The 23602-nt window shown below is 44.6% G+C and overlaps 2 protein-coding genes across 2 annotated transcripts in view; both read right to left on the bottom strand.

Annotated features, from left to right (window-relative positions):
* wdtc1 (WD and tetratricopeptide repeats 1) overlaps positions 1-6191 on the bottom strand; it is a 70305-nt gene extending 64114 nt beyond the window's left edge. Inside the window, exon 1 of the mRNA XM_073034285.1 lies at positions 6057-6191. The gene's annotated coding sequence lies outside the window, so the exon portion shown is untranslated. The remainder of the gene's footprint in view (positions 1-6056) is intronic.
* A 12618-nt stretch (positions 6192-18809) lies between these two features.
* slc9a1a (solute carrier family 9 member A1a) overlaps positions 18810-23602 on the bottom strand; it is a 58977-nt gene continuing 54184 nt past the window's right edge. Inside the window, exon 12 of the mRNA XM_073034530.1 lies at positions 18810-22274. Within this exon, the coding sequence (XP_072890631.1) occupies positions 22024-22274 (251 nt within the window). The 3' untranslated portion in view covers positions 18810-22023. The remainder of the gene's footprint in view (positions 22275-23602) is intronic.

Below are 23602 nucleotides of genomic sequence, written 5' to 3' on the forward strand. Positions count from 1 at the left end.
AGGCAGACAATCTCTGAAGAGTATTGATAATGGCTGGGGTCACCTGTCTGGTAAAGACACTGCCCAGACGGAGGTAACAGCAAACCAGTTCTGTGGAAAGTTTTGCCAAGAACAATTATGGTCATGGAAAGACCATGATCACCTACATCATATGACACAGCCCATAACAAATGAACATAGATTGCAGTGGAAGAAGATAAAGTGTGTATCCACGGCTAGGGACTTGGAAAAAAAACTCAACCTGTTATTTACGTATTTTTCATTTGCATTCTCACTTTTACACATTGTTCCCAACCATCCTCTTTTTCTGAATACAACTGTTAGAAAAAGATTATATACATTTTCGAAGTTTATTAGGCACTTCCCTTTGAAGCATTTACAGGTGGTTCATGGGATCATTGCCCCTTGCACCTGGCAGAGTTAAATGTCCTGCTTTAACTACACATTGCTCTTGGTTGGCCTGTTTTTAAAAAATGTATACTGCATTTCTGACTTGCAAACTCATCAGGTTCAAACAGTTCTCAGAAATGAAACCTTGCTGTCACCTACTGTTTTCTCAGCTTCTGCTGTCATTTACCAACACATTTCCATTTGCCAGGATCCATGACAATTTTGTCAATATTCACATTTCTTTTGAACTTATTCTCACCTCCTTTGACAGTTACCAGTTGAGCCTATAAACATTGCAATAAACTCAGTCACACTTTGATAGCTTTTATACACCTATTCATAAATTGTGACAGATCCTAAGCCAGACAAAGTTTAACACAACCTGAGCCTTTAAAGATTCTAGGACACATTCTTACACATGAAATTCACCTTTGCATAATTTATGTTTAATTTAGGTGTTTTGTGAATGCTGCTTATAGGATGCTGTGTGTCTGTCTGTGCTGCTGCAAGTAAGCTTTTCAACGCATCTGTGCATACATGCATGTGTTGCATGTCAAGTCAAGTCACTTTTATTGTCATTTCAACCATAACTGCTGGTACAGTACATAGTAAAAATGAGACAACGTTTTTCAGGACCATGGTGTTACATGACACAGTACAAAAACTAGACTGAACTACGTAAAAAAAACGACAGAGAAAGCTACACTAGACTACAGACCTACACAGGACAATAAACTTAACTTTGAGCCAACCTTCTCGCAACCTGCATAAAAGTTAAAACAAAAATAACCTACAGGCTATGATTCTTGAGGTACTGTGATTTGTTTTTAAATTTATCCGATTTCAACGCTTAAGAGAAGTTTGGATAGGTACATAGATGGTGCAGGTCGATGGGAGTAGGCAGCTTAAATGGGTTCTGCACAGACTAGATGGGCCAAGGGCCTGTTTCTGTGTTGTACTTTCCTGTGACTCCACTTCCCAGCTCCTTATCGGGGAGCCCTCTTATCTGCTTTTCCCTGGTGTTGGCCCCAGCCAAGACTGTGGCAACTGAATTTGGCCTCTCCAGCAGGTTTGAGATGTTTCTCACCCCGACACTGGGTGGCAAAGTACCACTGGGACCATCTACCCTAGTTATAAGGAGCGTGATCACTTTTTTGCCTCACATATAGGACACACATGAAAGGCCCTAAAGTTAGTTTGATTGGTAAAGATTCAGGAGCGGGGAAAAGTTGGGAATCCACGAGACAAGGGAAGACATCCCCAAGTCCTGCTATGACTCTCACTCTACTGTTACATTCATGCCAGCCAATCAACCCAGATTCAACAAGTCCAGAAAGACATGAGGGCAGCAGCAGAAGAGGTACCAAACTGATGAAGCCACACATTGATATTAAAAAGCAACAGAGGATTGAGGCCACAGCCTAAGGACCAGATCAAACCTCTACAATCCAATCACATCTTGTTGTGAAAGGTCTTTGGTAATTAAACATCTGAGTCTTAGATCCTCAACCTGGGGTCCACAGACCCCCGCAGTTAACGGTCAGACTCCTTGGCATAAAAAGGTTGGTAACCCCTGAGAGAAGTAGCAGCTCCAAAAACATGTCTCTCCTCTAAGACAATCAAGCTCAAGACTTTTTGCTGCTACTTCTTTCAAAAACAATTCTAACTTCCAAGCTGTGAGCGATTGGAACCAGTGATTTACATTTTACCAGTGGGGTTTTGGGCCAATTGAGCGATCTGGCTCTTTGCTATCTCTGAGGGAGTTCAGTGAGGTTGGGAGCAGTGTGTGTGACCTGGAGGGCTGGAAGCTTGGAGGTGGGACACAAGCCCTTGATTGACTCTATTGCTTCTCTCTGATTAAGGCATTGAGTAAGGTTGAAGTCGACAAGGATGAGAACCGAGGACAGGAGGGTGTTCAGTGTCATCTGTCTGTATCTGACCAGTGTTCCTCTCCCTCTGGCTAGCTGCTGTCAGAGGAAAATGCAGGAGTCTTGGGATCCATGTTACAAGGATTGACTGACAAGGTTTGTGGCTGTGGACTCTTTATTGGGGGACTTTATTGTAAGCATCTCTGGATTCTGATTATTCTTTTTTTTTTGCAGCTTTTTGAGTGGTTGTATCGGGACGATTGATGCTGGCTGGGGCACTTTCGCAAAGACTGGCTCTGCAGCCTACAGATGGCTAGTGGCACTGAACTAGGCTAAACTGAATACTCCTGGTTTGATATGTTGATATTCTACATGTTGCTCGCTCCCTCCCTTGCCGTTTGCGCAATTTGTCCTTCTTTTCTCTGTGTTGGGTATTCGATGGATTCCATGATGTTTCTTTGTTGCAGGAGGACGAATCTCAGAATTGAATGCTGTAAATATACTTCGATAATAAGTGAACTTTGGATGTAAGGACCAAACTGAAGCATTCACAAGTAAGTTGAGCCGAAAATGCCAACCATGTGATTCTTTCAGCATCATTCTTAAATCCACAGCATCACAGAAGCCAGTCTTGAGCTGATTCATTCCACTCCACATCATTTGATATTAAACAGCAGCTGAAAGTATTAGAAATAGCAGAGGGTATGTAACCAGATGAGATCTCGTCTGTAAACACAAGATAATCTTAAGAGGAAAAATACACAAATGCTGATGAAACTCAGCAAGTCAAGTAGCGTCTATGGAGGGAAATGAACAGTCAACGCTTTGGGCTGAGAAACTTTATCGGGGCATTAGCTTTTGTGTGTGTCGCTTAAGGTTGTATACTGAAGACCTGCACTCCAGGACGATGCATGGCTCTATCCAAGCTGTTCCAATACACTAACAAAACTAACTATCTAACTGACGTGAAAAATTGCCCAGGCATGCCCTGTTCACATTGGTCGAGTCCACTCACAAAAATTATCAGCGCCAAAGAAGTTGTAATTAATAGTGCGAACTAGTGCCAATAACCTACTCACTGATGCCCTGACCACCTGCATTTCAAGCTCATCAAACCCTGGTCCAAACATGCAAAGAGTAGAATTAGAAATGAAAGGCAAGGCCATCAGCCCTGCCTATGCTTCGTAAGTTCCTCAGCAGTGACAGAAGTGGAGACATTCAAGAATCAACATCATTTAATGTCATGTCCTGTACACAAGTGTAAGGAGAATGAAATAATTCTAACTCCGGACCTGATGCAGCACAAAACACACACAGACAGACAGACACACAAGATAAAGACCACAATAATAATAAAAAACACACACAATAAATATAAATACCTAAAGTAGCTAGATAGACATTGTAAAATGACACTGGGCTGTACATAAGTTGACTGAATGGAAATAAAAGTAGTGGTGGGGGTGCTGATTAGCCTTACTGCTTGGGGAAAGTAACTGTTTTAAAGTCTGGTGGTCCTGGTGTGGATGCTACATAGCCTCCTCCCTGATGGGAGTGGGTCAAACGGTCTAACAGCAGGGTGTGTGGGATCCTTCATGATGTTACTGGCCCTTTCCCAGCACCTTTCTATATATACATCCTTGATGCTGCATAGGCTGGTGCCAGTGATGATAGAGCCTTCCAGTCCGCCACAGCACAGTCCGAGCAGTGATGCAACTTGTTAGGATGCTCTCTACTGTGCATCTGTAGAACGACATTGAGCATGGATGTGCAAAGTCCAGCTCATTGATGACTGCAAATGCAGCTCCTTGGTCATGCAGCAAGGTTGAGGCATGGCCTAACAGGTGCCAAGTAAGTAACATTCATGACAGAACATGCCCAGCAATGGCCAGGTCTGAAAAAAACAGAACCCAACCAACAAATTCACCCTTGATGTTCAATGGCAACACTACTGCAAGGTGCCCCAATACCAATATCCTGGGGTGGGATGGGGAGCAGGAGTAAGGAAAAAACCCCCACTGAACGGAAACTCAACTAGACCAGCCACAGAAATACCGGTACCTCAACAACACAAGGGAGGACAGAATGTTCCTCCTGACACTCCGGAGGCCCTTCCACCATTTACAAGACACAAGCCAGAAATATGACAGTAAACAGTCTACTTGACTCATTCAGTGAAAGCCCAACATGTAGGAGCTTGGCAGCATTCAGGTCAACATAGACCATCCAACACCACAATCATTCAGGTCAACAAAGGCCACTTGTCACCATAGACATTCATTCTCTCCACTAGCTGCGTACTGTGCTTGCAGAGTGCACCATCCACTGCACTTAGAATTACTAACTCACACCCCAATCAAAGAGGACAGGCCAGCAACATCACCTGCAAATTTCCTTCCACTTCACTTCACATCCTCACCTCATTGTCATTGGTGTAAACCCTGAAATTCTCTTCCCGTTAGCATTGCGAGTGTATATTCACCAGCAGCACTGCAGCAACTCAGGACGGTTGCTTATCACTACATTTTAAAGACCATTATGTGTAGCCAATAAATGCAGGCAGACCTTGCTGGAGACCCACTTCCCAGAAAATGGATTAAAAAAAACTTCAACTAATACTTTCCTTCAACTCTTCACCCCCAATTTCAGACAGCCTTCTGCACCACAGCACAGTTGACAAAGTATACAAAATTATGAGGAGAATAGATAGAGTAAATGCAAGCAGACTTTTTCCACTCAGGTTGGCTGAGATGACAACTAGAGGTCATGGGTTAAGGCTGAAAGGTGGAACGAGGGGGAAGCTTCTTCACTCAGAGGGTGGTGGGAGTGTGGAACAAGCTGCCAGTAGGGGTGGTGGATGAGGGTTCGGTTTCAACATTTAAGAGAAGTCTGGATAGGGAGATGGATGGGAGGGGTGTGGAGGTCTATGGTCCAGATACAGGTCCATGGGGAGTAGGCAGTTTATGTGACTCGATGGGCAAAGGGCCGGTTTCTGTGATGTAGTGTTCTTTGACAAGTTGCACTTAAGGCACACCTTGTTAAAAGGTGATTTGCTGGGCGGTATAGCTGGTTGAGCCTGTTGCGCGCTGTACCTCTAAATAAACAATAATTCCGCACCCCTATTCTCTCACACGCCGAGTAAGGTGGAGCTTCATTTAGCTCCGGATTCCACCGGTCCTTTCCCCATGGTTAAAAACTGTGGTAAACAATGGAACGGCAAAGAAGCCAGTTGGTGTAGTGGAGCGAAGACAAACTGTTGGCGTGTTGGGGAGAGGGAGTGCTGGTGGAAGGAGAGTGCCCTGACAATAACCAGGGGGAGTGTTGAAGAGGGTTTGGCGAGAGTATTGTCACTGACACCAGAAGAGGGTCGATGTTGGAAGAGACAGAAGTAGAGAAGGCTGAGAGGGTGGGTGGGGTTGGTGGAGAGAGTTGGTTGCTGTGCCGGAAGGTTAAAGGGATCAGAGCAACTGCTGCAGGTAGGGTGGGGGCCGCAGGGTCGTGACAGCGGCCGGGAGAGGGCCCAGTGGGCCATCATATCCGGACAGAGTGGGGCTGTGACATTACCACCAGGGCTGGATGTTGATGACCCAGGTGCCGGGGAAAGTACCGCTGAGGTGGTGCGGAGGGTTTTTAGACGTGCCGGGTCAGTTAATCCCCGTGTTCAAGTCTCCTGGGCCCCGGGCTCTGGCTGCAGAGGATGTCCCGGGATTGGGAGACCGGCACGGGCTGCCGCCCTCACTTCTGTCAAGAGGCCGATAGGTGAGAACGGCTCGCAGGGGAGCTGGACCCGCCTCCTACCTATGGTCTCCATGTCGCCGCTAAGTCCATAGTGAAGCCGACGAAGCGGGTTCCCGGTCTCGGCTCCGCTAGGCCGCTCACCGCGTATACAAACTGCGTCACTGCGCTCGCTCGCCCCCACTCCCCGGCGCCGGCGCCCAGTCTGATTGACAGCGCCTTACCCAGTCACAGGCGCGCTCCGCCGCGGTCATTCACCCCCGACCAATCAGAACCACCGAGGTCCCGGGGCTGCGTATGTAAAGGTGGGCGAGGACGGGAGTATTTTGGGAGCTGAAGTTTCCTGCACGGAAACCCGGATCCCGGATTCCAACGAATCTGGATCCTGGATTGGATTCCAGCGAATCTGGAGCTGGATTGACGGACTGGACCCTCCAAAGATGCGAGGAACTCGGTCTCAGAGAACGATGGTGTTTAATCTATATTCCATGCTGTTGCTTCTACGGGATGACAGCACCGACAGCAACAGATTTTACTTTCTTCCTTCATGCCAACAGAATTGCTCTGAGCAAGAATCAGTTTGGAGTTTACAGGGGGGGGGGGGGGGGGGAAGAGAAACACAAAGACATTTTTTTTTCTGCTTCCCCGTCCTTGATTTATCCGAATCCACTAATTTGTGGACTCTAGCTCGTTTTGTCTACTTCAACACTCCTCATTTAGAAAATTGTCTACTATGCCTTTATTCCTTCTAGCAAAGTGCATGACAAGCACTTCCTGAAACCGTATACAATCTGCCACTTCTTTGCCCATTCTCTAATCTGTTGAAGTTATTTGCAGACCCGCTTCCTCAACACCATCTACCCCTCCACCTTTCTTTATATCTTCTGCAAACTGGGCCACAACATGGTTGATTCCGTCAACAAGTGGTGGACTCAACACCAACCCCTGTGGAACACCTCCAGTCACTGGCAGCCAATCAGAAAAGCCTTTTCTACGCCTCATATCAGTCAGCCACCTTTCTAACCATGCTGTTATATTTCCTGTAATACCATGGGCTCTTGTCTTGCAGCCAAATATGCAGCATATTGTCAAAGGCCTTTTGAAATTCGAACACTCACTGATTTTCCTCTGTCTATCCTGCCTGTTATTTCATCAAATAATTCCAACAGATTTGTCTGCAAGATTTCTCCTTAAGGAAGCCATGCTGACTTTGGCCCTTTTTATCATGTGCCTCCCAGTACCCTGAAACCTCATGAATAGTAATGGATCCCAACGTCTTGCCAACCACCGTGGTCAGGCTAGCCAGCCTATAACTTCCCATTTTGTTGCCTCCCTCCCTTCTTAGTGTTACAATTGCAATTTTCCAGTCCTCCAGAACGATTCCAGAATCTAATGATTCTTGAAAAATCACTACTAATGCCCCAACAATCTCTTCAGCTTTCAGAACTGTGGTCCATCTAGTCCAAATGACTTATCCACCTTCAGACCTTTCAGCTTCCCAAGCACCTTCTCTCTTGTAATAACAACTACACTCACTTCTGCCCCCTGACACTCTCAAATTTCTGGCATACTCCTGGCATCTTTCACAGTGAAGGCGTACACAAAATATTTATTCTATTTGTCCGATATTTCTTTGTTCCCCATTACTACCACTCTTCTCTGTGGATTGTCACCTTGTCGTGATGGAGAAGCTTGTGTGGTTGTGAGATCCCGAGAGCGATGCCGTCTGGAGCAATGCTCCTGCTAAGGTCATCCATGGTGGTAAGGTCGAGGGTGAGGTCCCTGACAAAGAACAATCCAAGCAAGACCTCAACGGTGGAACAGGCGGATGAAGTCACTTCGAACTCAACGGCTGTGAAGGTGGATGAAGGCTGCAACAAATCCATCAGCTCCCATCGTCGTGGTTTCCATGCCATTGGAATCAGTTGGTTGATTTGTGAAGTATTGTGTGCTTATTAGAGTGCAACATCAAGTACACGTTAAACAAATACACGCACGAGCGTCTTCGCTCGGTGATAGATCGATGGAACGAAGACCATCATCCTCGACCTCGAGGGATAGCCACGATGACAATTACTACCACGCCGGTGTCATTTTCTAGTGATCAGATGTCCACTCTTGCCTCTATTTTATGCTTTATATATCCAAAAAAATCTTTTGGTATTCTCTTTTCTAATACAGGAAAGCTTACCTTCATATTTCATTTATTCTCTTATTACTTCTTTAGTTGCCCTCTGTTGTTTTTAAAAGCTTCCCCGAGCCATCTAGCTTTTCACTAATTTTTCTCTATTGTATGTCCTTTCTTTTTACTTTCATACTGTCTTTTGCTTCCCCTGTCAGCCACAGTTGACTCATCTGCCCTTTAGAATACTACTTCTTTCTGATGAACTGACCTTGTGACTTCCAGAAACTCCAGCCATTGCTGCTCCACCATCCTCACTGCTCGGAACCCTTTCCGATTAACTTCGGCCATCTCTCCTCGCATGCCTCTGTAGTTCCCTTTATTCAACAGCACTGTCCCTCTAAGCTGTGTGGGTGCGAGGCCGCACAGTATCTGAAACGCTCCTGCTCACAGAGCCTTTGTTGCCTCACAGCTGGAATTGGATGTGGCTAGAAAATATCGACAAAAACAAGTTTCTTTGTTCTACTGTATTTCATTGTAGTCAAGTAATAAATTAAATGATGTGATTTTCAATTTTTATTCTGAATATTCATTGTATGCATATTACAGAAAAAAGACATTTAAAGTGCCACAACACACACAAAATGCTGGTGGAACACAGCAGGCCAGGCAGCATCTATAGTAAGAAGCGCTTTCGACGTTTCGGGCCAAGACCCTTCATCAGGACTAACTGAAAGGAAAGATAGTAAGAGATTTGAAAGTAGTGGGAGGAGGGGGAAATGTGAAATGATAGAAGACCGGAGGGGGTGGGATGAAGCTAAGAGCTGGAAAGGTGATTGGTGAAAGTGATACTGAGCTGGAGAAGGGAAAGGATCATGGGACAGGAGGACTCAGGAGAAAGGGGGAGGGGGAACACCAGAGGGAGATAGAGAACAGGCAAACAACTAAATATGTCAGGGATGGGGTAAGAAGGGGAGGAGGGGCATTAACAGAAGTTAGAGAAGTCAATGTTCATACCATCAGGTTGGAGGCTACCCAGCCGGTATATAAGGTGAGTTTGGATTCATTTTGACAATAGAAGAGGCCATGGATAGACATACCAGAATGGGAATGGGACGTGGAATTAAAATGTGTGGCCACTGGGAGATCCTGCTTTTTCTGGTGGACCGAGCGTAGGTGTTCAGCGAAATGGTCTCCCAGTCTGCGTCGGGTCTCAGCAATATATAAAAGGCCACACCGGGAGCACCGGACGCAATATACCACACCAGCTGACTCACAGGTGAAGTGTTGCCTCACCTGGAAGGACTGTCTGGGGCCCTGAATGGTGGTGAAAGAGGACGTGTAAGGGCAGGTGTAGCACTTGTTCCATTTACAAGGATAAGTGCCAGGAGGGAGATCGGTGGGAAGGGATGGGGTGGATGAATGGACAAGGGAGTTGCGTAGGGAGCGATCCCTGCGAAAAGCAGAAAGGGGGGGGGAGGGAAAAATGTGCTTGGTAGTGGGATCCCGTTGGAGGTCGCGGAAGTTACGTAGAATTATACGTTGGACCTGGAGGCTGGTGGGGTGGTAGGTAAGGACAAGGGGAACCCTATCCCGAGTGGGGTGGCGGGTGGATGGGGTGAGGGCAGATGTGTGGGAAATGAGAGAGATGCATTTGAGAGCAGAGTTGATAGATTTGTTTAAAAAAGGAAGGCATCTCCTTCGTCCTGGAATGAAAAGCCTCATCCTGAGAGCAGATGCGGCGGAGATGGAGGAATTGTGAGAAGGGGATAGCATTTTTGCAAGAGACAGGGTGGGAAGAGGAATAGTCCAGGTAGCTGTGAGAGTCTGTAGGCTTATAGAAGATAGGCCGTCTCCAGAGATGGAGACAGAAAGATCAAGAAAGGGGAGGGAGGTGTTGGAAATGGACCAGGTAAATTTGAGGGCAGGGTGAAAGTTGGAGGCAAAGTTAATGAAGTCGACGAGCTCAGCATGCGTGCAGGAGGCAGCGCCAATGCAGTCGTCGATGTAGCAAAAGAAAAGAGGGGGATGGATACCCGTATAGACTTGGAACATGGACTGTTCCACAAAGCCAACAAAAAGGCAGGCATAACTGGGACCCATACGGGTGCCCATGGCTGCATTTAAAGTGCCACACTCAAAATGTTGGAGGAACTCAACAGGCCAGGCTGTGGAAAAGAGTAAACAGTCAACATTTCAGGCTGAGGCCCTTCATCAGGACTGGGGGGAAAAGATGAGAAATCAGAGTTTGAAGGTGGGGGGAGGGGAGGAAGAAGTACAAGGTAGTAAGTGATAGGTGAAACTGGGAGAGGGGTGAAGTAAAGAGCTGGGAAGATGATTGGTAGAAGAAATGCTGGGCTGGAGATGGGGGGAATCTGATTGGAGAGGACAGAAGGCCATGGAAGAAAGAAAAGGGGGGGGGGAGCACCAGAGGGAGTTGATGCGCAAGTAAGGAGATAAGGTGAGGGGGGAAAAGGGGATGAGGAATGCTGAAGGGGTGAGGGGCATTACCAGATGTTCATGAAATCAATGTTCATGCCATCAGGTTGGAGGTGACCCAGATAGAATATAAGCTGTTGCTCCTCCAACCTGAGTGTGGCCTCATTGCAACAGTAGAGGAGGCCGTGGACAGACATGCCGGAATGGGAATGGGAAAGGGAATTGAAATGGGCGGCCACTGGGAGATCCCGCTTTTTCTGGCAGATGGAGCTTAGGTGCTCAGTGCAGCGGTCTCCCAATCTGCGTTGGGTCCCTCCGATATACAGGAGGCCACCCCAGGAACACCAGATACAGTAGATGACCCCAACAGACTCACAGGTTAGGTGTCGTGGAAGGACTGTTTTGGGTCCTGAATGATAATGAGGGAGGTGGTGTAGGGGCAGGTGTAGCACTTGTTCCACTTGCAGGGTAAGTGCCAGGAAGGAGATCACTGGTGGGGGGAAACGAATGGACAAGGGTGTTGTGTAGGGTGCAATCCCTGAGGAAAGCAGGAAGTGGGGAGAGTGAAAGATGTGCTTGGTGGTGGGATCCTGCTGGAAGAAGCTACGTAGAATTATGTGCTGGACACAGAGACTGGTGGGGTGGTAGGTGAGAATGAGAGGAACCCTAACCCTGGTGGGGTAGCAGGAGGATGGGGTGAGGGCAGACATGTGTGAAATGGAAGAGATGTGGTTGAGGGCAGTATCGATAGTTGAAACCCCTTTCTTTGAAGGAGGAGGACATCTCCTTTGTTCTGGAATGAAAAGTCTGATCCTGACAGCAGATACGGCTGAGACGATGCAATTGAGAGCAGGGGATGGCATTTTTACAAATAATGGGTGGGAAGAATATAGTCCAGGACTCTCTGAGTCAGTGTGTTTATAATGGATGTCAGTAGATAAACTGTCGACAGAGAAATCAAGAAAGAGGAGGGTAGGTATCAGAAATGGAGCAGGTAGATTTGCGGGCAGGGTGGAAGTTAGACAAGCTCAGCATGGGTGCAGGAAGCAGCACCAATGCAGTAATCGATGCAGGAAAAGTTGGGAAATGGCACCAGTGTAGGCTTGGAACATAGACTGTTCCATGTAGCCGACAGACTGGCAGGCATAGCTGGGACCCATGTGAGTACCCATGTCTACACCATTTGTTTGAGGGAAATGGGAGGAGCCAAAGGAAAAACTATCGAGAGTGAGGACAGCTTTCACTAGATGGAGGAGAACTGGAAGGGGTCTGGTGTCCAGAAAGAAATGCAGAGCTTTGAGGCCCTCCTGTTCGGGGATGGAGGTGAACAGGGGCTGGACATCCATGGTGAAAATAAGATGCTCAGAGCCAAGGAACTTGAAATCATTGAAAAGATCAAAAGTGTGTGATGGTAGGAAGGGACTGAACCGGGGGGATAAAACAGAGACGAGGTAAGCAGATGCAAGTTCAGTGGGCAGGAGCAAGTAGAAACAATGGATCTACCTGGACAGGCAGGTTTGTGGATCTTGGGTAGGAGGTAGGAACGGGAGGTGCAGGGTGTGAGAACTATGAGGTTGGTGACGGTGGATGGGAGATCCCCAGAGTTAATAAGGTTGGTGATGGCATGGGAGACAATGGCCTGGTGCTCCTTCGTTGGATTCTGTACAAGGGGTAAGTAAGAGCAGGTGTCTGACAGTTGTTGCTGGGCTTCAACAGAGTAGAGGTGCACCCCCCTCCTAGGATTTGATGGCAAGGTTAGGATGAGTGCGGAGTGCAGTTAGGAGAGTGGAGAGCCGAGCGTTCGGAAGGGGTGAGGTTGGAATTGGGGAGAGAGGAGTGTTAAAGTCTAGATGGTTAGTGTCCCGTTGGCATTTGGCAATGAAAAGATCCAGGGCAGGCAGTCTAGGAAGAGGAGGAGAGTTGAAGACAGGAGGAGGGTTGAAGACTGGAGAAGAGGTCATCAATGTGGGGTGGAGAGTCCTTACCAGAGGAGCAGGCACAGAGACGGTGGAGGCGGAAAAAGAGCTCAGAGTCACGAAGGGTGCGGAACTCACTGAGGTGTGGGCACATGGGAACAAAGGTGAGGCCTTCACTGCAGACAGAATGTCTGCCTCAGAGGGGAAGGTCAGAGAGGATGGTAAAGACCTGGCATGAATGAGAGCTGGGATCAGAGGGGGAAAGGGGGTTGGTAGTGTCAGAGAAGGCTGGGTTGGGGTGAGAGGTAGATGCAGGTTCCAAGAACCCAAGAGCTGACAGTGGGGTCTGAAAGACATGGACTTGTAGAATTGTGGTGGGGGAAGGGAAGATGGGTTCCAGTGGCAATTAAAATGTTGCACAGTTTTCAGGCTATGTAAATATTTTCTTCTCAGAGCAATGGTGATGCACGCAGCAATAAAAAAAATGTTGCTCAGTTGTGATACAGATATATCTGATTTTAGCTTCTTCCTTTCAAACTGCAGGGTTAATTCCATTATATTATGATCATTGCCTCCTAAGGGTTCCTTTACCTTAAGCTCCCTGATCAAATTTGGTTCATTGCACACCACCAAATCCAGAATAGCCTTTTTTTCCAACAACAAGCTGCTCTAAGAAGCCATCTTCTAAGCATTCTACAAATTCCTTCCCCTGGGATCCAGTACCAACCTGATTTTTCCAAACTAGCTAAATATTGAAAACCCCATGACAAACATAATATTGCCCACCAGGGGTCCGCAGACCCTTTCGGCTAATGGTAAGTGTCCATGGCATAAGGAAAGCTAGGAACCCCTGCTCTAATTGGAGGTATTTAAGAAATCTCAATAACTTTTAAGGATTTTTCATAGAAAAGCAAGGTTTGAAAAGTGGGCACTTATCTTCAAACATTTTCCAAACAAAGTTAACAGCAGATATGAAGAATCGGAGGAGGGTGTTGACATTATCTAACGAGAGGGTTATTAACAAGACCGACCAACATGGATGCCAGGATAACACTTAGTATCAGCAGTTCAGTGGGGATGGTTTGACGGAGATGTGTAGGTAAGGTGAATATGGTGGGTACCTACTGCTGTTAACAGGTGCCTTTGAATATAATATTTTATGCAATCAGGCTACACCTTGCTAAAACCTAAAGGAAGGAATAGACTTACACGGCAAGAAAAGTGAACAGGAAGATCAGAAGCTATGGGAAGGGGAACTATGGGAAATAGTTGCTCAAGGAACCAAAAAGAGCACGTAGCTTTGGACACGCTAAAATTATACAATGCCTTTCACATGGGAAAATCTTTGCTGATGCGGAGGGAAGGGCAAGAGACAGAACATTTGTAAAATTTTCGTCTATGTTTCTTGTAAGGAGCTAATGCAGTCCATTACTCTCAAAGTGGTGGACTGAGAACAAATTGTAAGTTTTTGCATTCTTTACTAACACAGTTTATTGTACCAACCAGAACAGTAATCAGTCCATCACGGAGAAAGCCTGCCCCACTACTGAGCACATCTACACCAGTTGCTGCCGCAGGAAAGCAGCATCCATCATCAAGGACCCCCACCTTCTGGGCTATGCTCTCTTCACACATTGCCATCAGAAAGGAAATACAGGAGACTCAGGACCCACACCACCAGATTCAGAGACAAGTTATTATCCCTCATCTATCAGGCATTTGAACCAGAAGGGATAATGTCAATCACCCCATCACTGAACTGTTCCCACAACCTATGGGCTCACTTTCATGGACTCTTCATCTCACATTCTTGATATTTATTGCTTATTTGTTAGTAGTTTATTTTGTCTTTTGTATTTTCTTTTGTTTGTTGTCTTTTGCACATTGGATGTTTGCCTGTCCTGTTGGGTGTGGTTTTTCATTGATACTGTTTCTTGGATTTACTGAGTATGCCACCAAGAAAACAAATTCCAGTGTTGTATATGGTGACATATTTGTACTTTGACAATAAGTTTACTTTGAACGCTTTTGAGAAAATGACATGCTTTGTAGAGTTTGAAGGAGGATGTATTACATGCCATGCAAATAACATTACAGGAGTGATGACAATAGTGATCGTTGAATTTTTAAGGTCTAGAAGACTAATAAATAAAGACAAAATCTTTAATTGTGAACAGCAGGGATGTAGGCAGCCTGAAATTGGAAAATTCATTGGGGTGTAGGCTTCCCAAGCAGAATATGAGATGTTTTTCTTCCAAATTGTTTTTGTTCTTCTTGCAGCAACAGAGGACACACAGGTCAGGGTGGGAATGGGAATAAGAATTAGAATGACATGTAACTGGAAGCTTGGCAGATGGCTGTTGAGGACAAAGCCCATGTACTCTGCAACACAGTGGCTCATCTACTAACGTAGCAAAGGCAACACCGTGAGCACTGGATGCAGTAGACAAAGTGAATCTTTGCCTCACCTAGAAAGACTAGATGATATCTAGGGACCTCTTCTCACAGCTACCATTGGGCAGGAGGCACAGAAGCCTGAAGTCCCACACCAACTGGTACAAAAATAGCTACTTCCCTTCAAACATCTTGATCTTGAAACAACCTACACAAGCCTAATCATTACCTCTGTATAGCAACACAGTGATCCTTTTACATTGCAAAAGGCTTTGCTTTTATGTTCCAATCGTCTCCTTTCTTGTAAAAAAGTGTGTATAATTCACGTTTAGATTTGTTTTTCTTGTGAATGTCGTGTATGTGATGTTAAGTGCCCGTGATGATGCTGCATACAGGTTTCTCGTTGCACCTGTGCATAATGTACTTGTGTGAGTGACAATCATTTTGATTTGGATGAAGGTGAAGGGGCAGCTGTTATCTCTTACGGGAACGTGCCAGTGGATGAGGAAGGAAAAAGGCACGTTTAAGCTTTGGGGTTTGGTGCAGGAGGAGACAAAAGCAAGTGCTGTACAAGATACCTTTTCGATCTGCAGGAAACCAGAAGCTGAAAGTTGATAAGGCACCATTCTCTTTGTGACTCGCTGTTCAGAATCGGAATCAAGTTTAGTATCACTGGCATATGTCGTGAAATTTGTTATTTTGCGGCAGCAATACATCGCAATACATAATAATAAAAACTATAAATTACAGTATGTATATAATTAAATATATAGTGCAAAAAGAGAGGAAAAAACAAGTGAGGTAGTGTTCATGGGTTCATTGACCATTCAGAAATCTGGTGGCAGAGGGAAAGAAGCTGTTCCTCAAACGTTGAGTGTCTCTCTTCAAGCTCCTGTATTTCCTCCTTGATGGTAGCAATGAGAAGAGGGCATGTCCTGGGTGATGGGTGATGGGGGGGTCCTTCATTGTGGATGTTGCCTTTTTTAAGTATTTTGGGAAGGCTAGTGCCCATGATGGAGCTGGCAGAGTTTACAGCTTCCTGCAGCTTTTTCTGAACCTGTGCAGTGGCCCCTCCATACCAGACAGTGATGCAACCAGTTAAATGCTCTCTGTAGAAATCTGCGAGCCTTTGGTAACACACCAATTCTCTTTAACTTCCTAATGAAGTATAGCCACTATTGTGCCTTCTTTGTAATTGCATCAGTATGTTGGATCCAGGCGACCTCTTCAGAGATACTCACACCCAGGAACTTGAAACTGCTCATAGTGAGGGATATTGTCAACTACGATGAAGGGAAATTCTCAGAACATATTAGAAACATCTGCATGGAAAAATCACTTTGGAAAGGTGCGTGTGGACAGAGATGCAATTGTATCTTCCCAATCAACAAATGCCGATGTCCCTTTATCTTCTCCTTTCCTATCATAAGGCACTGGTGAGTAGTGTGAGTAGATTTGGGCCCTTTATTTAAGAAGGGATGCGCTAACATTGGAGAGGATTCAGAGGAGGTTCACAAGAACGATAGGCCTAGCGTATGAGGAATGATTGATTGCTCTGGGCCTTTACTCGCTGGAATTTAAAAGAATGAGGGGGATCTCATTGAAATGTATTGAATATTGAAAGGCCTGTATAGACTAAATGTGGAGAGGATACTAGGGGAATCTAGGACTAAACAGCACAACCTCATAAAAGAGAGATGTTGCTTCAGAACAGAGGTGAGGTGGAATTTCTTTAGCCAGAGGGTGGTGAATCTGTGGAATTCATTGCCTCAGGCAGCAGTGGAGGCCAAGTCATTGGGTATATTTAAGGCGAAGGTCAATAGGCTCTTGATTAGTCAGGGTATGAAAGGTTACAGAGAGAAAGCAGGAGAATGGGGTTGAGGGGGAAATGGATCAGCCATGATGAAATGGCGGAGCAGACTTGAGGGCCTGAAGAGCCTGATTCTGCTCTCATGTCTTATGGTCAATCTAGATCCCCAAATATCTCTTCCAAGAGACACAGAAATTTACTTCTCACACTTATAACTTTGTATAGTGTAGTCATTGCTTTTGCTGCAGGTCCTTTTACGATGGGTGTGAAGAAGGTGATCAGGCAGAACAGCTCTACTGTGCCTGCAAACCTGACCTTAAACTTAATTTTCCTTTCCACCCCATCTCAGTCTCACATCATTTCAAACCAACACCATTTTGCAGCCTTCTGGACTTAACACGTTCAATATTTCAAATGATTGGGCGATTCTTATTTACACCTCCTTGACATTTCTTTTGATTCTCTATTCCACTTCATCAGAACACCCTATAATTTAATTCATTTTCCACAGGTCTTGCTGCCTCCCTTGCACATATAATCAAAACTTTAATATTTTCCAGTTATCGTGAAAGGTCACTTAACTGAGATGTTAATTGTTTATCCCACCAGAGATCCTGCCTGACCTGCCAAATTACCAAAGATTAATTATAATTTTAAAAGGTATATTTATACACACACAAAATGTTGGAGGAACTCAGCAGGCCAGGCAGCATCTATGGAAAAGAGAACAGTCGACGTTTCGGGCCAAAACCCTTTGGCAGGACTGGAAAAAAAAGCTGAGTAGATTTAAAAGGTGGAGGAAGGGTGGCCCCTTTCTTTGAAAAAGGAGGACATCTCCTTCTTTCTATAATGGAAAACTTCATCCTGAGAGCAGATGTGACAGAGATGGAGGAATTGGAAGAAGGGATGGTGTTTTTACAAGTAACAGGATGGGATGAGGTACAGTCCAGGTAGCTGTCAGAGTCCATGGGTTTATAATAGATATCAGTGGATAAGCTGTCTCCGGAGATAAAGACAGTGAGATTGAGAATGGGGAGAGAGGTGTCGGAATTGGACCAGGTAAATTTGAGGGCAGAGTGGATGAAGTCGACAAGTTCAGCATGGGTGCAGGAAGCAGCACCAATGTAGTTGTCGACGTAGCGTAGGAAAAGTGCGGGATGGTCACCAGTGTAGGCTTGGAACATAGACTGTTTCACGTAGCCGACAAACAGGTAGGCATAGCTGGGAACCATGCGAGTGCCCATGACTACCTGTCATTAAATATTTACATTTTGTTTGGATGTGGGGTAATGTCACGGGTAATGTCAGCAGTTATTATCCACCCTTTAGAAATTGACTACTTTCTTGGACCATTGTCATCTTTCCGGTGAATGTATTTTCACAACACTTTTGGGTAGTGAGCTCTAGGATTTAACCTGGGTGATGAAGGATTGCCCTACATTTCCAAAAACACAGTTTTTTCACAATTTCCAAAAAGCAAACTGAACATATACAGAAAAATGTTTGGGTATAAGAAAAAGGATAGTACTACTAATTCTAAAGCTCCTTCAAATTGTCATCCAACTTGGAAGAAATTGTGCACGCATAGGTGTTGTTGTGTGCCTGCTTCCCTCGTCCTTATTGGTGGAAGAGGTTGTGTATTTGGAGGTTCTTTCAAAGTAGTTTGGGCAACTACAGGGGCAGCACAGTAGAATAAAGCTATGACAGTGCCAGCGACCGGGGTTCAATTCCTGCCGCTGTCTGTAAGGAGTTTGTATGTTCTCCTCTCACATTCCAAAGATGTACAGGTTAGTAGGTTAATTGGTCACCTGCTTGTAATTGGGCAGCACGGGCTCGTGGTCCAGAAGGGCCTGTTCCCATGCTATATCTCCAAATAGAAATTGAAATAATAAATAAATAAATATATTTTAAGAAACTAACTGCTTAATCTTTTCAACCACTGCATCAGATCCTTATATATTCTGCATTACATCACTGCTTTTCCCTTCGTACTACCTGATGGATTTATATCTGGAACAATCTGACGGAATGTCATGCAAAACAAAGTTTCTCGGACATCTCCACTTGTCACGAAATCGAGAACCTCCAAATATTACAAAATGTAGATTTCTCCCTAGAAATGAAACCAAAGTATATAAAATTATGTGTATAATTTTATTAATTATACCATGCCTCTGTTACATACACAGTATCAAAACTGGCTCCTGTGGTTGGCTAGTACAAGGATGCCACCATGTAGGCTAGGAATCAGAGACACCAAGTACTACTGTACAACCAGAGTACAGCAGAAATGCCACAAGTAACTGGAGCACCAAACAAAACAAGCTTTTACAAACAACTTGGTTTCAGCAACTTCATTAGATACACATGACACTAGCATAATTGCAATTAAAGCCCCTCAAACTCTCAAAAGCCTACAATATTGCTACTCATCTATGCATTGGCTGCTTATTCTTCAGGGTAAGGGTTATCCATTGTCTAAGTGTGCAGAGATGTTCTCTGTGCTGAACGTTAGATCCATCTGCCACGTTTAACCCATTCCCAGTCGTGTACTGTGGAGTTTGTCTGATGTTGCCACCCACATGCAAGATGGTGCAACTTCAGCTGTTTCATTTGTGTGGCTAGTTCCTATTGTGTCATCTTTAGCAAATTCCTCCTCAATTTATGTTTGTAGTGAGTCTCAAGGCTTCTGTCAATGCTTGTCGTGAATCCCAGTCATATTCACATATACAGTGCAACCCTGCTAGCATTTGTTTGTTTACAAAGTATGGATTTTTTTCCAGCAAGGAATCTTCTCATAGGAGGAAATCCCATATGTTGGGGCTTCTACATACGATCGTTTCTCAAACTGAACTCAGACTCATCACGTCAGCGTGGCTGCAGCTTCTCAATCCATTTTTGAGAAGGCATTTGATAGAATGGAGCTTCTCTGTTCTGGATTCTGTGATATCTGCAGCTAGTGGATCCAGATATCACACCAGTGTACTGATTCCATCTTGCTTCCCTCTTGAGATCTGGTCCAAAAACTGAGATGGACAGGAGACCATTGACTGACACATGATCTTACAGGGTGGGCTTTCCACAACCACGTATACAGACTTATGGTTTACAGATCTTAGCTAAAGCCTTTACTTGATGTATTCCCTGGTGTTGCACGGGAAGAACGCTTCAAGCTTTTGAATTGACATACTGAACAGGCATGGCAATATTAGAATTAATTGACTATACATCTTTCAACAAATATAAAAGCTTCTGAAAAACAAGCATAAAAAAACATAATCAATATCCCAGCATTAGAGCAACTCACCAGAATCTCCAAATACCCCACAGCACAACAAGTTACTTTCCTCCTTGTGTGCTGAAACATATGTAAACAAGTTATTTTGGAAAAAAAAGTGCATAAATTAATCACTTAGTTAATATTCTTGAAAGCAAATCAGTAAGAGCAGCAAATCATTCGATACCAACATACTTCCCTATGACCATCTTCCCTTAGTGACGTTGAGTCTCCCTGTTTCAGGAATGCAGAATGACAGTGAACAAAAATTACGGGTGTTTACTGAGTCCTGAAACACACCAAGCTTGGGCCTGATTCCCTCTGTGAATTAGAAGCTGACGGCTGATCTCCTGATCTGACCCCCAAGCATAAGCTTGATTTCAACGCAGGGTGTCATTTGATGTTGTGGTGTTCACCGAGCTTGGGAATTCATCGCCAGTCGAGGTGGAGTGCTGAGTATGCAGTTGTTGGTGTTTCTCTTTGGGAGTCCTTGTAGTTATATAGCCCCTGCCAATCCCCCTACCCGTTTGCTTGCCTCAGTCTGGTTTGGCTCCCCTTCAGTCGACTTTCGAATCCGTAAACAAACATATCAAAAAAGACGCCATCTACGAACACCTATAGAATTCAAAGGTCAACTGAGGGGTAGCCAATCAGTACTGGGCAGGCAAACGGGACGGGGGGGCTATATAAATCCACTGAGGACATCACCTCAACTGGTGTTTAAACATCTGCACGCTAATTGCCAAGCTTGTCAAACACCTCAACATCAAACGCGTCAACCCGAGCTACCAACGTTCACCACCGTCCTGAACAGGGTGTCACTTCTGGTTCATTTTGTGCTGCCAACTTCAAGTTCAAATTATATTTAACAAATGTCCCAAACAAACTTAAATTGTGCTGCGTTGCACCTGAACCATCACCACTGTGCCCACCTCAAACCTAAGCACACTACTAACCCATCCCTCTAGGCTCCTTCATTCCCCCCCCCCAACCTAGTTATCTCTTATCTCTGTTCCCAGCCACCCCACCTCTTCATATTTTATTTAGTCAGACCAAATTTTACCTCCCCAATACCATCCCTTGATTATGTTCTCCCATTTACAACCCCCCCCAATACAATCAGTCATCCCAAACCTCTCCCTCAAATGTGCTCAGTTAATCTAGCTCCATTCCTTACATTCACCCTCTTATTGGGCTCAGCCAAACTACCCACACCACCTTACTTAGCCACCCTGCCCCTCCTCTTCGCAACAGAACAAACTAAATCCTCTGCACTGAACTTTGCTGCACACCCAACACCTGCCTTTTCCCCTGTTCTTCGCTACTCCACCAACTGGAGCTCCGGTAAGCCCTTTAATGCCAACATCTGGAATAAAGGCTGCACTGTTAAAATGGCTTAAGCTGGAATCGCTGGGTGGACCAGAACTGCCAGTGATTTGGTCCCCGACTCCAGTGAGTAGTGCATTCCACAAGTTGAAATACTGGCACTGATTAGACATTATATGTAATTGGGCCCTGCGGACATTTAGCAGTGATTATCTTTCTATCACAATCAGAATATACAATTCAAAATGGAACAACTTCAATACAACCCGATGAAAAGCAGTCTCTGATAATAGCTAGAAAAATAAATTTGTCCTTTGGTTTCAAGGCATACATTTTGTGTGCTTGGCCTGATGCCGACCTTTGAACCAGAGCTTGTTTCTTGAAGTGTTGTGGCTCTTTTGTATGCCCCAGTTTTGCCATTTGATGAGATGTTGACAGATTTACCAGAGAACAGCTCCTGGAATGAATACTTGACAACTGCTGTAGAGGATGTTATCCATTAATTATATCAACTGGATCCTCAATAATATCAACCAAAAATATGCCTACCACAAACAGAATTCCAGTTTTTTTTTTTGTCCCCTACTCCCCATTGTAAGATCGGTATTTACACTGCTCTGTGACATGGTGACAGCCAAGGAATTTTATCTCTGAAAACACACCGTGAGAAACAGGCTTCAAACATAATTTGGCTGACGAATGGCATTGGCAGGAATTGAAACTTAGCGGCCATCTGTTGGTTGGCTCTATGACTGGTTGTCGTCGTCAGGTATGCTTTCTGGTCCCGGGTCACTCACAAAGCGCAGGATGCGCTGACTGGCTGAGGCAGCAGGGATGGACGAATGTGAATGTCTAACATCAAAACTGTTGTCTTCTTGCTCCAACGCAGAAGGTTTGTGTAAAATGTCAACTGTCGACGAGGAGGAATCAGAGGGTAATTTAACAGTGACCATTAGCACATTTTCTGCAGAATCAGTGCCTTCATTATTCATGGATTCTGAAAGAAGAGAAGAAGGGTGGTTAGTAATGTGCCCTCATATTTCATTTGGCTATTTGTAATTGGAATCTGGGAAAACGGAATCTGAAAATTCCTATTTGTAAAAATTTTTTTTTGTAATTTATTTTTTTTATTGAAGTTCATCATCAAACATTTCCATAAGATGTGGTTCAGACATTGTACCTACATATCATATAATCATATATATCACAAATCTCAACAAAGTATTAATCTGAAGTACACACTTATAGAAAAGAGTGGAGAGAAAAAACAAGCAAAAGGAAAGGACTATGTACAAGTAGGGAGTGATCGTTTGTTTTTACAACAGATTCATTGATTTGTGAGAATAAATTCAGGCCTATGATGCATTATTTAGTTAAACCATTTTTCCCCAGTATGAATCAAATTGTTCCAAATTGGATAAAATTCTCTTACGTTTGATTGGATTTAATAGCCCATTGACATTAAAAGAAATGAATTTTACCTTATCTTTAGCCACCTGTATTTATCTGTCAATGTATCATTGAAATTAGAATAAAACTTAATCGATCTACTCCCTGAACAAATAAGAACCAAGAAACGCAAATAATAACAAAAATGGCAACGAACGTGTGATTCCAAGGCTGAGGTCTCTAGTAGATGACCCTGCGTTGAGCTAGAGGAAATGTCTAGCTGTGGGGGATAACCCCTCATACTTGTGAATTGAGGGCCCCTACTGCAGTATTCATATAAGTCAGTGAACAAATCGATTACACAGAAAAGATTTCCCTGTGTACTCCTCATATATATATATCTCTATATATATATACACACACACACACATACATTACATATATATATTCTCATTTTGGTGGGGAAAAAGGGGTAAGTGAGCGAATAAAGAATAACAACTAAGTAATATAAAATCCACATTATAATAAGTATTTCTCGAGATAGGTATATCACCGTGTACTTTTGCTTCCGTTTAGCTTCTCAACATTTTAAAAGTTAGCCAAACCTTACGGCTCTTCTGAAGGGGGTGAGGACTGTCTTTAGGAAACTCCCGGTCTCTTCCTGATATATTTCTCTCGGCCTCCTCCCGTCTCCTGCCTTCTCGATTCTCGCACTATTTCCCAAGCGGAGCGGGACAGTTCCTCAGTCAGGCTTTCCCTCATTTTGGTGACACTGACGGGCAAACCTCTGGCCTTCATGTCTGTAGTCGCCTCTTCCACCATCTGGTACAACCGCGTCCCGTTGTCATAAAACACTCAAAGTTTAGCAGGGTACGGAGTTTGAAATCCAATCTTATTTTGCTTTAGTACTCGCTTTACTTCAGAGTATTCTTTGCA

Source organism: Hemitrygon akajei, chromosome 32 (assembly GCF_048418815.1).
Source record: "Hemitrygon akajei chromosome 32, sHemAka1.3, whole genome shotgun sequence".
NCBI lineage: Eukaryota > Metazoa > Chordata > Chondrichthyes > Myliobatiformes > Dasyatidae > Hemitrygon > Hemitrygon akajei.